We start from the raw sequence: 15237 nt of genomic DNA, 5'->3' as shown, positions 1-15237 counted from the left end.
ACAGAAATATGCATGTAGAGATAAAATACAGAAATATACATATAGACCTAGTTATTAATCATACTTTCCGTTCATTAGTTGGAAAAGTACAAATGCTCAAAGAAATGTCCACCGTTTGATAAGAAATCAGGAATATATCAATGAGCAACAGCACTGTTGTTATTTAATCAATTAATTAATTAATTAATTAATTAGTTAATTGATACATTTAAACGTTTAAAAAATGGTGCTTCTTGCACCAATGCATGCTAGCCAGCCCTGCACAACAAAGTTTGCTAGAGTCAATCCTAGCACTGCTGCTGAAATTGTTTGGACTTATAGCGCCCTCTGCAGTAGGCCTACAGTGAATGGGCTTTTTCCTTAAATGAACCTGAACTTCAGGCCTACACCATAAAAATATAAAAAAATGTTAAAGGTGGTATAAGTGATTATGTTAAATATGTATCTTTTAAAACAAGCGTCAAATAGCTCTATATTCCCCCAAAAAAATCAATCACTGTTATATAGTGTTTGTTCAGTAACAGGGGTCTTCTATGTGTAGGCTACTATACAGCCTAAACAGAAAATACATTTTCAGATCGGGATACCAATTTTATCCAGTCAGGAGAGATGACTCAGTCAAAGCCCATACATTATAAAGGATAAACAAGTGAAATTGGAAGTGTTGAAAGAAAGAAATGGGCAGACACAAATGGAACTTCTCTATTTTTTATCTGTTTGTCATAGGTTAGAGTGAAAGAAAACAAGAAGTGAAAATATAAAATAGTTTCATAAGTCTGTGGTCTGGTCCCATACAATCATGCTGGTGCACTTTGTGATGGTCCCTGCTGGGGGCTATGCTGTGCAACTGTTCTCTGTTGGTTGGAGGGTGGAATCGGACGTAATCAGAGGTAATCAGGGGAAGGGGAGACACCTGGACACTGTCTCCAACACAGTATAAAATACCTGCCCTGTCCATGTTTCAGTATTTTCATTCCTCCCTGGGCCACAGGAGCGGCCACTCTGTTTGATTGCGTTTGTTTAATAGTCTCAGCTAATTGGGGCAGCATGTTTCCCTCCCTGTATGCTGGAAACTATATTCCTTGCTCTACTAAAGATTTCATAAAATCACCACTTTTTCGTGAACCCTCTGTGTGTTTCCTCTTTATTTGTTGTGGCATTAGAGCTGGGCCATAACAGTATATATAAACAAGAAATATGAAGGTCACTGTAAATTAAATTCCCAGGCTGATTTTTGTTTCCAGTCCGCCCCTGAATTATGAAGTTGATAAAAAAATTTAATCTGAAGTCATACTTATCTCTTTTGAATCGTTTTGCCATCTGTGCCCTCCAATAGAGTGGGGTAAAAACAAGTGGGGTCAAAATATAAGATAGTTTCATAAGCTTTTGCACTGTGTCTTTAGTTTGATAGACTGACTGATCTGCTGATTGATGTGGTTTCACTACTTTATTCTTTTATTTACAACAATAACACATTGAGGACCACTGTAATAAAAAATCCCAGGCTGATTTTTCTTTCCAGTCTGCCGCTGCCTTTCAGTTGGCCAAATTTTTCTAGAACAGTGGTTCCCAAACTTTTTAGCTCAAGACCCAAAAGAGAAATTAGACATTTGCCCGGGACCCAAACTAGTTAAAATAGCAGATCTACTTTTTCTTTTAATTGTATTTATGAAATACTTTTGAAAAATGCTTGAATTGTTTTTAAGTGATGAAAAGTTGTGACTTATTTTTGTTTAAACTTTTGTAAATCTTTTGAAATAATATATATTTTGAATGTAGGACTCGAAAAAAGGGAAAAACCTGGGCCCCTGGGCTTGGACCTGGGCCCGGCATGCTCGTTCAGGGATCCAGATCTGCCTCCATTCATTTACATTTGTACACTCTCTGAGTTACAAATGGATTAATTGAAGCAGCACTATTGAGACATTTAGATCCTGTGTCTAAGTGAGTCATGACCTTTGACACGGTCCTGTTTCTGGTTTGTCATGAATGTTGACCTGAACGTCAAGATTCAATTTGTCCCCTGAGCAAGCAAGGTAGGCTCTATTAGCTCAATGGTAAAATTTCAGCACTTGCACAGGAGACCTGGGTTCAAATCTGGGGTTGAAGAGGAAAGTTGCATATTGCAGCTTTAACACTAGGACATTATATAGATAAGGGTCTATATATAATCACTCAGTTTAGAAAAATGCAACTGTTCGACAGCATTATATTTACATTGTTGAGTGTTGACTCTATTATGCACCAAAATTCTCAGGACCATGAACAACACCAAATAGTTTTATTTATGAACAATCATTATATAATATGTACATATAATCTAATGGACATAACACATTGCACACTATGCAGTCTGGCATCATCATTGTACAAGGCAATTAATCAAAAATACAAATCTATGTAAAAAAATAAACAATTATCTAAAAAGGCATTTTACAGTTTATTAATTATTTTTGCATCAATACCAAGGCTATTCTTATTCTGCAACAAATTCCAGTTGTAAATTGAAATGTTCTTTGTAGCCTATGTCATTGAAAATGAAAACAACACACAAAAAAGAGATGAATGAGATTATAGCACAAAATAAGCTTTCACTGCAAACTAATGTCCCATTAACAATGATGTAGATCTGTCGTTAATCATTAATCATTAATATCAGACAAGGGTCTAGGTTCCCCTTTTTATATTGAAACAGCAGGATCTAGCCTTTACATTATGAGCATGTAGGTAGCTGAGTAGTTCATTAATAGACCTCGAGGCAAATGTTTGAAATATTCGTGATATGATTTCAAGTCATATTGCCCAGCATTGGCCGGGTGGTTGGCCTGGCAATGGACTAGCCAATCACAACATGTGAGATTGGCTAGTTCAGACAGACTGTATTATAATACACATTACAATAAAGTTGAACTGAACTGAACAAAAATAACTGCCCTTATTAGGGCAGTTCCCAATAAAGAGAATAGTAAGTAATGTATAATTTCCTATTACGTACATGTAAACCTACAAGTAAACTAGATGGTAACAAAATATAGTTATTAGAAAATTTGCCATAAGAAAAGCCTTGTAAGTACTGTACTAGTAATTAGAAACCAGAAGGCAAAAAATTGTCATTAGGAAAGAAATGTGTACCTGAAAGCTACTTTGACATTTTATTAGAATTGTCCAAAGTCTAAAGATAGACTAGCCTACAGTATGTATACTCAGTAAAAAAAAATCCTGGTACTTGCTTCTTATTTTCTGTCAAACTCATTCCAGATTATTATGGTCTGTTCTGTGCTTCAGCATGAGTTCAATAAACCTCTCATTTGATCAGCCAAACCCCATTATGGTTAGAGCTTGCATGGACAATGTGTGAAATGATGGGCAATGTGTTAGAGAGGGATAGTCAGTGGGAGTGTCTATAATGTGAATTCCAGAGAGGTAATGCTGTACACAGTGTCAGTATAACCTTTTGTAATCAACAGCTTAACTATGTCATGTGATGTGATACTTCAGTACACTTTGTTAAATATTACTAGGACCACTAAATAAAATTACAGATTTCGTATTCAGCCATTCCCAGTATTAATGTAGACACTACCACAGTATACCTCTAACTAACAAATTGCCCACAATGTAAGACCCAATACTAGTTTTGACGCACTTTGACCCAGTCTTGTTGATGGTCTTAATAGGAGAGCTACATCTCACAGATCCAGCTGTTTTTATTCTCACATTTGTCATCATTCCAATGTCCGCTCCCTGTTTCTTTCTTCCAGAACTCTGCACAGTCCTGGGAAGTCCCCGTATAACTGTTGGGCTGTCCTTCGCCCCAAAACCTGCAGTGTAAAGGGAGAGGCCAAAACAGAAAATAATAACAGACTTCACTTTTTATTTAACCTTTTGTTAAATCTTGTAATCCCCTTCCCCTTGACATTGTTGTCCTGGAGATATGTATAAGAGCTGTCAATAGTTGTACTAAGCATCAAACAATCATATAGATAATTAAGGATTCATAACGCATACATTAATTTATAAGAGGTTACAAAGAATTGAATTGCCGTCACAGAGAAGCTTTTAATAATGCTCTTACGTTATGGTCAGTGGTGTACGGTCCACCCATACCCAATGTCCCTCTATCCCCATATCAGTCAAACCAATCCAGCTTTCAGAATCTGCTGAATGCAAGCTATCAATGAATTCCTTTGTGGGAGGAGAAACAACAGGTTAAAGGCATTATCATTATTCACATGTACAAATGTGCGCAAAAATTCAAGGTGGCTCATGCTCAGACACATGAACACACATACTGTACACACCATTTCCTCTGTGCTGTTGATGATTGCCAAGTCTGCCCCTCGGTTTTGACAGTCTTTCCTGCTCTCCGACCAGGATTTACGGCCAGTAGAGATGAGATAACAGCTTTGCTGAAACTTCCGGAAGCCGGAAGGACATATCTTACCTGTTAAAATGATTTTGTTTAAATATTTTTGGGAAGTCAGGTTCAAAGTGGTTAAGCAAAACATATCCTTTCTGTTTCAATTTCACTGTTCTTACCGATTCAATGGTTTCTCAGACAAGTACAACTAGTCTACTGATTTTCACCAGATAGCAAGGATGGGCGGGGAATCACAAAATTATACAATTAATTTAAACTAAGTGTTGTCCTTATTGTTAAGGTTGTGTGCAGTAATGCAGTAAATGAAAATGGAATAAGAGCTGCCAATCCCCAGATGGTCTCAAACAAACAGTACACCTTTCTGACATTATTTAACCACAGAAAATACTGATTTAGCTTCTTTCTTTCTTTTTCTTATTTTTTTCAGAACACACATGACAATGACGTGAATTCTGAATGAATTACTTTCATTTCATGTCTATATTTATGTTGTATGCATTTTATTTTTGTCTTACCTGCATTCGTGGCATTGAGTCTCTCAACTTCCTGCTGTAAGTGGTCTCTCTCTGCTGTCAGGTTGTTCTGTCTGGCCTGTAACTCATCTCTCTCTAGGGTGCAGTTTTCATAAGTGCTCTTTAACTGATCTCTGTCAGTAGTTACATTGTCATAACTAACTCTTAGCGAGTCTCTTTCTCCTATCAAATCTTTGTAACTAGACTGTAACACATTTACTGCGGCTGTACAAAACCTCATGTAAGTCTGCCTGTAGTCCGAGTCACCCTTCAACTTGTTGTGAATGTCCTGTAGTTTTCCAAGCTCAACAAGCAAGGCATCATAACTGATTTGTAACTGCTCTCTGGCTCTGGTTACATTGTTGTACTTGTTCTGTAACACGTCCCTCTCTTTAATCGCTGAGCTGTAACTGGTCTGCAACTCATTTCTTTGTTTGGCCACTGAATTGTAATTGGTTTGCAACAGGTCTCTGGCTTTAGTCAAGGCATCGTTATTGGTCTGTAAACGATCCTCATTGGCTTTAAGCTGGTCTCTCTCTTTAGTTAGAACACTTTTGTCAGCCTGCAATTGTTTTTCACTACCTTTAAGTGTGTTTCTTTCATTTGTCAGGGCATCGTTTCTTTGTTTCAGGGCATTGATTTCGGCCGATACTCTGTCTTTCTCTCTCTGTAAGTCACCGTTGCTACAGTAATTGTAATTGGTTTGCAACAGATCTCTGGCTTTAGTCAAGGCATCGTTATTGGTCTGTAAACGATCCTCATTGGCTTTAAGCTGGTCTCTCTCTTTAGTTAAAACACTTTTGTCAGCCTGCAATTGTTTTTCACTACCTTTAAGTGTGTTTCTTTCATTTGTCAGGGCATCGTTTCTTTTTTTTAAGGCATTGATTTCGACCGATACTCTGTCTTTCTCTCTCTGTAAGTCACCGTTGCTACTCTGCAACTGGGCTTGAGTGTTCTGTTGCTCGTTTCTCTCTTTGAGCACAGTGTTCAGGTTTGTCTGCAGGTTATCTCTTTGTTTAGTTAAGGCGTTGTAGTTGTTTTGCTGATGTTGTTCTGCTTTCCTGACTTAAAAAAAAAGAGACAGTAAATGCAAGCAATAATACACTTAAAAAGCTTCTAAAAATGAGAAATAGGTTCAAAAGAGATATTACATCAAGGTTTGGGTTAATGCTGTGGTGGTTTTTGGAATTGCCATAGCTCGAAAATGTCAGGGAACAAAATCCCACAGCAAGCTTTTTATGGTTGTTTGTGATATGGAATACTTACAGTGCACAACCAGGCCTATGATCACCACCAACTGTACAAGACACAGCATCCCCAGACAAAGAGGAACAACTCTGAGAGGCCTTCTCACTGTTTTAAATCTCTGCCCTGCAATGGAAAATACAGCTTAAGCAATATACTGAAGTCTCATTGGTATTGTGATGAGGGATTGGAGGAGATGCATGATCGTGGTTGTGTTATGAGCTGCGCTACAATATTATTTATTCATTTCATTGATAAGATAGGCTTACAAATCTGCAGAGATCACTGTTTTAATTTCATTTTATAATAATTATTCATATATAAGGCCAACAATGTATGCTTTTATTTCCACTTTGAAATTGCACTATAAATTAAAGGGATATTTCACTTTCAAAAAAACTTTTGGTCATTTTATCATCTACTCAGGCCTTTGTGAGCCCCCCAGACAGTTTTTAAGTTGCTCGATTCAGTATTTATATATTTGATATTCATTTTATCAGACACGCCCCCTTCCTATACAAACCCATTGTAACGTCAAACTCCATTTTAACCATGTTAGATTCGTCGAAAACACTAAACACAAAATAAATGAAAAAAGTAATTAAAAAAACACGGCCCCCTCGCGTATTAGGGGGGCAGGGTGAGTCACCAGAACCAAGGACAGGTGTTTTTAGATGAATTTCCAAAACTTTTCCAAGACTTTTCCAGAATATTTAACCCAATTTCCAGGCCTGTGCAATGCCCAAAGACAGGCAGTGTAGCAAAAATAAAGAACTAAACTAAGAACAAAAGAATTGACTAACTACGCATCACGCTGCAGCACGTTGTGAGCTTGTAGATTTGTTATTTTTGTCACGTCCGGTATACATTAGGCTGCAATCACGCAGCCCGTTCGGAAAGAAAATACATATTTTGTGTAATGTTATAGATGTTTTGGAAAGAAATTGCCAAAAACAATGCATAGCCAAATATTTTTCCAGGACCCTTGATAAATTCCAGGACCCTAGACAAATTCCAAATCTTTTCCAGGACTGGAAAAAGATTTTTCTAATTTCAAAATATTTCCAGGAATTTCATGACCGTGGGGACCCTGGTTATAAAGAGTTAGAAAAATGGGCAAAAAAGATTACCTCCTTAGAGCCACTGCATTATCAATGCAGGGGGCGGCAAGTGACCCCTCCCCATTAAACGATGTCACTGACATCTGAACACCACGGAGGAATCAATGCAGCTGGTACCTCATTCAGGACCAGCAGCTTCAACTACTCAACTAGACCGGACCTTACAATGTCCACCGAAATTCCTGCACCAACGTCTAACTTCACGGCAGAGTCTCTTTATCGTTCCTCATACGAGAGCTGCACTGGGGTAAGAAGAGACGATGGGACGACCGCCAGATGCAAGAAGCCTCATACCAAGCCTGTAGACTGCATGAGAGTATAGACTCCCCAAACTGCCGCGACTATCGACGCAGAGATACTATGCAGACCCACAGAATATAGGAAGCCACTGTGCAGTAAGTACACAGGGGGCATACCTCATGAATCCGCCCGTAACCGACTGTATTCTACTGGAGTACAGAGCTTTGGTCCCATGCTCTTTGGAGCCCGGAAACTCAAAGGCAGACAATTATTTTTTAAATATCTGACATTGACGATTTAAGTGACAATTCACAACCCAAAGCAGTGCCTAAGCACATTCTTCATTACAATGATGATGGCTACATTTGATGGTGAGTGGTTAATGCATTGAACTGACCAACATTGCCATTCTTTCTGCCTTGCACTCTCAATATTGGGGCTAAAATGAGATATGAGAAAATGAAAGAAAATATATATATTTCAGTTAATCCTACAGTGAATATTTAAACATGCATATATTGTATATTCACTCACTCACTCACTTTTTTTTTTTAAAGATATTTTTTGGGCTTTTTATGCCTTTATTTATAGAGGGATAGGGACAGTAGGCTGACAGGAAATGGGGAGAGAGATGGGGGGGTGACACGCAGCAAAGGTCGTCGGGGACGGGAGTCGAACCCGGGGAGGCGGGAGGGGCGACAATATTCTGAGATTTTACTCAGAAATGTAGGACTTTATAAACTCGCAAATCTGTGAGTTTATAAAGTCATTAAACTTAGACATTAAGACTTTTTTCTTATTTTTTTCTCACCTAGATGGCCCTTATACGATACGATACGATACGATAATACTTTATTGTCAGTTCACACTGAAATGTGTCTTGCGACCCAGCAGCCATGTATGCAACAATAAACAGTACACACATTTGACATGACACAAGAAAAACAAAACAAAATACATACATAAAGACATACAAAGACAAGAGCAGTGTCCACCTCTCAGCCTACCCCTGGCCTATAACTCCTGATTAAGCCTCAGTGTCGTCTGATGGACAAAGGACCTCTTCAGTTTGACCTTATTGTATGTAGGAACACTGTATCTCCTTCCTGAAGGCAGCAACCTATATTCTCCATACAAAGCATGGCTAGTGTTTGAAGTGATATTCCTTGCCAACCTTATCATACTGTCATTATACGTAGTTGTATAGAGCCTCTGAAGTGGTTGTCCAACAATCTTTGAACAAATGTTCAGTTGCTGCAGCAGTTGTGACTTTAAGGCTACGGACAGACATCCATACCAGGTGGTACTACAGTACTGAAGAACACTCATAATAACAGAAGTGAAAAACAAAAGAAGAATCTGTCTGCTAGCACCAAAAGATCTCAGACGGCGAAGGAAATAGACTCTTTGCTTTGTCTTCTTACCCACTGATTCAATCTGGTCTTTCCATGACAGAAGGTGGTCAATTACTACTCCTAGGTATGTATACGAACATACCTGGTTGATCTGTTCACTATGATATGCCGTCGAACACTATAGAGGTTTTCCTTCCTTAGCCATGGCATCACCATAATCAGAAGGGGTCTGGGAGTATGAAGGTGCACAGGAAAGTTCAGACTGACCGGTAAATCAATAACAATTTTCCCACTTTGAAACCAAGAAATCACCATGACAACGATTCAAAACTTTGTCAAACTCACCCTGTCTTTTTGCTATGTTCTCTGTTATGTCCTCCTGTGGTCCAGGGACGTTTTCATAGCTCCTGACATTGTCCACGCTCTCGTAGATTTGCACTTCACTGTCCTCAGTGTCACCCCTCTGGACTCTTCTTTTGTTATATATCACCGTCAGTGTCGGGTCTGGCACGGCATAAATATGTCTAGACATCTTACAGGGATGAGAGTCTTGAAAAGTAATTATTGACAATTATCAGTATCACACTATATTACATACTACATAACTTTTTTTTGCGAAATGTGATCATATGCCAGCCTGTTGCTGGTTGGGTGCAAATCTGTAGCAATCAGGAAGTTTAAGACAGAAATACACACACGTATGCACGCATGCACGCACGCACGCACGCACAAATTTGACTACATAGCAGCCCCACCTCTCACTCACTTTTTGCTCACGACTAGGCTGCAACCGAGTTAGGTACTGCAATCAGGTGCCAAGTGGAGAGAGAGAGAGGTGTTCCTTTAAGTAAAGGGCACTTCTTCCACCACTACACCTTGGTCTAATGCAGATCTAAATTAGATTAGCTTCATCTCTGAGGTGTGTTCTACTCCCAGGAACCACAGACCACTTCCATGCAGCTGCCCCAATTCAAAGTTAAAAAGAAAACAGTTTTTTTTTTTTAATATAGACTGAGGTACTCTCACATGGTTTAAGTTCAAAAAACAAAACTGCAGTGATTTATATGTATGTGTGTAGTTACTATCTTTATAAGTGAATCAGTTGAATTACTTTGGCCTCAAGGATTTGTATTAATCTGTGGTAGGTCCTTAGCAACAATATTATTTCTATAAGTATTATTTTGTATTCATATTTAATAACCATATACATTGTTTCAGCAAACTGCTGAAAACACAGCAGAAACTTTATTTAAGTATGGCTAGGGGACACCCTAGCCCCCTTCCTCTTCATCATAGTCCTGGATTATGTGCTCAGGAAGGCCATCAGTGGACAAGAGCAGGATCTTGGCTTCACTCTAACGCCAAGGAAGTCGATACAACACCCCACAGGAGTCCTGACAGACCTGGACTATGCGGACGAAATCAGCCTGCTCTCCGACAACGTGGAACAAGCACAGGAGCTCCTGAACAGAGTTGAGTCAGAGTGTGCCAAGGTTGAAAACTGAGGTTATCATCTATAACATCTCATCGGAACTTCCACCTCTGACAACAACAAGAGGCACTGTGCTGAAGGAAGTCAAGGACTTCAAGTACCTGGGCTCATGGGTCAACTCATCCAAGCAAGATCCTAAAGTGAGGAAGGCACTTACATGGAGGGCCCTGAACGGCATGACCAGTGTATGGACCTCCAACCTCCCCCGTCAAATCAACTAGTGTTTAGTAGACTGTGTGCCATACCTATATGCTTAGTGCTCAAGGTAACTTTATTATGAGTGTATAAAGTATAGACCATTCTAGCCTCTAGACCATATAAGGTCGTAACATATTTAGGGGCTCGTCCGGGATCAGCAACCAGTGTTATTTTTTGGTGTTCGGATGGTAAAATGGCACTTTTTGATTTAAAGCCAGTGGTGTGTTCTACCGTTATACGGTAGAACACACCAATTAATAACCATTTAATCCATTGAAAACACGAGAGAGTATACCCACAACCATGCGCATCGTATCGTATACCCTCCGAAAAAACCTAGAACACACCACTGTTTAAAGCATTTTGTGAGCGATCCAATCATAGATAGGCTTACTTAACAAATACAGGACGGCAGGCTTGAACATAATTGCTGAACATTTTCAGATCCAGGCAACTGGTCCTCTTCTTGAGGCTGAGCTAAAAGCTATCGTGTTGGCAGGGCTGGTGGCTAAACAGGGTCATTGTGTTGCCGCCTGAACCTGAACATGCTCAGCCTGAGCCTCCTCAGGTGGAGGAGGGTGCTGACACCACGACAACTCATTATTTTTTCTCAAATATGTATGAGTTTTTACTTTTTTTAACACACATAATTACAAAACAATGGCCTGCACAATCAGCATAGAAACATTTAAGATAGACAGAGATACATATGCATTCATGCATATAAACATATGTTTATAAACATATGTGAATAATACAAGGATAAATGATAGAGAAGTGTGACAGGGTCAAAAGCGGGGTTGTTTATTTTTTTATTTTTTTGTGGAAATGTATTTTTAGTCCCTAAATATATTATGTTGTAACCTGATGTACTGACGTCTGCATTTATGCGAAAATTTCCATGATCTTGTTTCTTCATTGTCTCCGCCAGGCTGAAGGCATGGCGAGAGAGTATGTTTTACCCCCTGTCCGTCCGTCCGTGTGTCCGTGTGTCCGTCTGTCACCAGCTAATCTCCGGCACCGTTGGCCCGGTCGCTCCCAAACTGTGCACACACACTCCCTGGATGCCAATTCAGAACTTCTGCCCCACCCTTCTCACATTGGCCTGTTATAGCGCCACCAGCAGGTCTAATGTAGCTAAACACATTTTTGGAACAAAATGCCTCAAATCATGAATGCAGTGTCAATGCAAGAATAAATGGCACGGTTGGCACCCTTTTCACATTGGCCTATTATAGCGCCACCAGGAGGCCAGAATAACGTACCTGACCTGGCGGAGACCTGTGCTCCGAGGAGCACTTTTTCTAGTTTTCTGTGTCACTCACTCACCATGGCCTGAGTGCTGACAGAGGACAGCTTTGACACTCAGGCGTGGTCCTCTCGGGACAATCGTATGGGGGTTACGTCACAGGTAGCCAATAGGAGGAAAGCAGGGTGCGGTGTCCCTGGCATGAAGGATAGCCCGGGCTCATACAAAAGGAGAACAGCAAATGAGCAGGTTGTGTGTATTGACCAGGTGAAGGAACCGGTGTGAAGGGAAGGAGAACGGGAGAGTGCGTACATGCCAGCCAGGAAGGGACAGAGACAGAGAGTGGTGGCGTGACAGCTCCATGCAGTGAAAACCCATGAAAGCCCAGAGTGTGCAGAGGTGAAGGAGGGGACGAGACAAGCCTGGAGGCCTGGAGCAAGCCAACGACGGAGAGGTGGCGAGAGTGTTGCACGCGCAACTCCAAAAGTAGGCAGGGTAAAACCTGCCATCGGAGTAAGTACTGGCTCATGCAACACTAGCTGTTATACCCACCGAATCTAGATCCACTTGCAGTATATTATCTGGAAACAGATGAACTGGCCCATTGCTTCTGTAATTTCAGACGGTGACACGAAGTAGACGAAAACCGGAGATTCCCGGAGTGGCTTCCTTCTACCTAATCCCCCAGTATTTTCACTTTAACCTGGTCTAATTTGTTATGACATAATCGCGCGATTCACCTGCACTTTGCTTTTGAAGCTATTGTGGCACATTTTGCTGAATTATTTGCGCCTTGCTGTTTTGCACTTGGCCCCTTTGTATTTCAGTATTGAGTGTATTTGTTGTATTTTTGTTATTTGTTATCCCTAGCCTTAGGAGGCTAGGGTTAGTTTTTAGGATTGTTATATTTTTGGTTTTGTATTTTATGGCACAGAGGCCCATGTAAAGGGACAACTTAATAAATGTGATACTTACCTTGTTTTACAAACCGTTTCTGTGTCAGCTCTCTTCTGGGTTTTAGTTGTTCTCAAATGTTCTTAAACTGGTTTATCTCAAACCTGTGTTGTAGCCTGTAATAGAAAAGTGATTTAGATATAGGGGACCTTCCTCTCAAACAAAGGTGGCGTAGTCGACAAACATTATTATTTATTTGGGTTTTACAACAATTATGCACCCCACACTTTAAACAGTGTATTTGATATTTTATTCTTGTAAGCTCAGTGTAAATTAACAAGGCATTCAAACTCATCGTGCCAATTTTGAGTATAACTGGGCAAGTCAAATGTGACATACCTGGCCACTGTCACAGAAAAGTATATATATTTATAGCATTATTATTACAGCTCAGATGACGGGGGTCAAAGCAACTGCAATACAGGCAAGGTGCAGAAATCCATAACACATGCAGGCAAACGCAAATTCATGCATACTGTGCACATAGACACTTATTCATTTGTTCATGCATTCTCATTTCAGGAAGTTTACATGTGTTTTGTGCTGCTGAATGCCTTCTTGTCATGTAGCCTACAGAGACACATATCTATCTAAATAACCACCGTCTTTTAAACAACCAGCACATTTTTTAACCATCCACAGTCCACCTCTGAGACGCAGAGCGTGTAGACAGAAATGGTTATCATCATTTTGTTGCAGTGTTGTTTGTCTCAGACCAAGGACCACAATGAAAACAAGTCGCAAGACTTTTCTGTGTCTGTATCCTTGACGTTTCTATGATGAACATGATGTAACATGTGTTTTTCTCCTGTATAACGTCTAATAAAATAAAATCAAAAAATCAAATAAAATCCCATATTGAGCATTAGTGAGGACGAAAAAGGTGAAAGGTTCCTTTAAGTAAAAGGTACTTCTTCCACCGCTACACATTGAGCTTGTCTAATGCTGATCTAGATTAGATTAGCTTCATCTCTGAGGTGTGTTCTACCCCCAGAAACCACAGACCACATCCATGCAGCTGCCCCAATTCAAAGAAAACTGTTATGTTAAATATAGACTGAGGTACTCTCACATATTCAAAAAAACAAAACTGCAGTGATATATATGTGTCTTCATGGATTTTTATTCGTCTGTGGTGGTCCTTAGCAACAATATTATTTCTATAAGTATAATTTTGTATTCATATTTAATGAGTATGCAGGGGGGTCAAGTAGGCTAACTAGGTATGCTACTGTTACGGGTCAATTCTGTCCTTATTACAGTGTCATTAGAAAATGTAACTCCAATGGTGGAGCCTAGACATTACTTTTTTTTTACACATAACCAATTCAACCCTATATACTTTGTTGTCCGGAGAACCCTAGGTACAGGGTCTATTCTCCAAAAATAGACGATCTTCAAAATCACAATGCTTTGCGTTGCACCATGTTGTGAGCTTATAGATATGTTATTTTTCACTGAATGTTAACGTACAGTAATATTATGACATGTCCATGTAGATATTCTATAAGCTCATGACACGTCACAATGCATCGTGAGCTTTGAGATCTGCTATTTTGTATTTGTTTTATTATTATTAATATTATTATAGAATTCTATTTAGATGGACTCCTCTTAGATGACGACTCCTGTGTCACTCTGTAATCAGTAGCTAGGGCTACTCAACTTAAGATGGCTCAGGGGCCACTCAGCAAAATACCAAAAGTCCAAGGGGCCGCCATAAAAATGACGGTCCTATTTTGGATTTTTCGATTTTGTAACGCACAAGAAAATGTACATTTTGACATCATATTCTTTTCACTGTACCAGTTTATTTTGTGTTGTGTATGTATGTCTGTCTGTTTGTTTTTGAAAAATGTTTTAGCAACCCATATATTTGAACGGAAATGTATATTTTTATCCTGTGCTTGAAAAAAAAAAAAAAAAAAAAAAAAAGCTTTTTTTTTTTTGTTTTTTGGACCATGAGGGGGCCGCCAAGACGCTGCGATCGGGCCGCATGCGGCCCGCGGGCCGCGGGTTGAGTAGCGCTGGCCCTCCTCCTTCTGCTGCTCTACGCAGCCACCACCACCAAACTGAAACAGTGCTGTTCATGAAGAATACAGTGGTGAGAAGATATGTGTACATCGTCTGTTGTTGAATGTTTCTTATTTCTCAAATATTTTTTAAAAAACTTACAAAATAATGGCCTGCACAATCAGCAAAGAAAAATTTAAAGATAGACAGAGATAAATATGCATACATGTACAATACATATATAAACATATGTGAATAATACAAGGATAATTGATAGAGAAGAGTATATATTTATAGTATTATTATTACAGCTCAGATGACAGGGGGCAAAGCAACTGCAATACAGGCACAAAAATCCATAATCATTCAAGGAAAACACTTGGAATTAGAAAACGTAGGTATGGAGCATATCTTCATAAACTGACCATTTGAAGAGGGAAGTATACAGGTAAAGGATGTATCTTATGCATATCTTTA

General features: G+C 39.5%; 2 protein-coding genes across 2 annotated transcripts in view; both read right to left on the bottom strand.

The window, feature by feature from the left end:
• Nucleotides 1-2295: 2295 nt before the first annotated feature.
• Nucleotides 2296-15237, bottom strand: part of LOC308096953 (uncharacterized protein) — a 42520-nt gene continuing 29578 nt past the window's right edge. The window contains exon 7 of the mRNA XM_080444480.1: nucleotides 2296-3821. Within this exon, the coding sequence (XP_080300606.1) occupies nucleotides 3683-3821 (139 nt within the window). The 3' untranslated portion in view covers nucleotides 2296-3682. The remainder of the gene's footprint in view (nucleotides 3822-15237) is intronic.
• On the bottom strand, nucleotides 3878-6208 carry LOC308106015 (uncharacterized protein; the record flags this gene model as incomplete). The annotated part of the gene is made up of 4 exons (XM_080457013.1): nucleotides 3878-4185; nucleotides 4302-4444; nucleotides 4897-5958; nucleotides 6160-6208. 4 exons carry the CDS (start codon nucleotides 6206-6208, stop codon nucleotides 4072-4074), a joined length of 1368 nt encoding a protein of 455 aa, XP_080313139.1. The 3' UTR covers nucleotides 3878-4071.

Source organism: Gymnoscopelus braueri, assembly GCF_963280865.1.
Source record: "Gymnoscopelus braueri genome assembly, chromosome: 2".
Classification (NCBI taxonomy): domain Eukaryota; kingdom Metazoa; phylum Chordata; class Actinopteri; order Myctophiformes; family Myctophidae; genus Gymnoscopelus; species Gymnoscopelus braueri.
The sequence above is the reverse complement of the archived record's forward strand: the minus strand, read 5'-3'. Positions and strand labels throughout refer to the sequence as shown.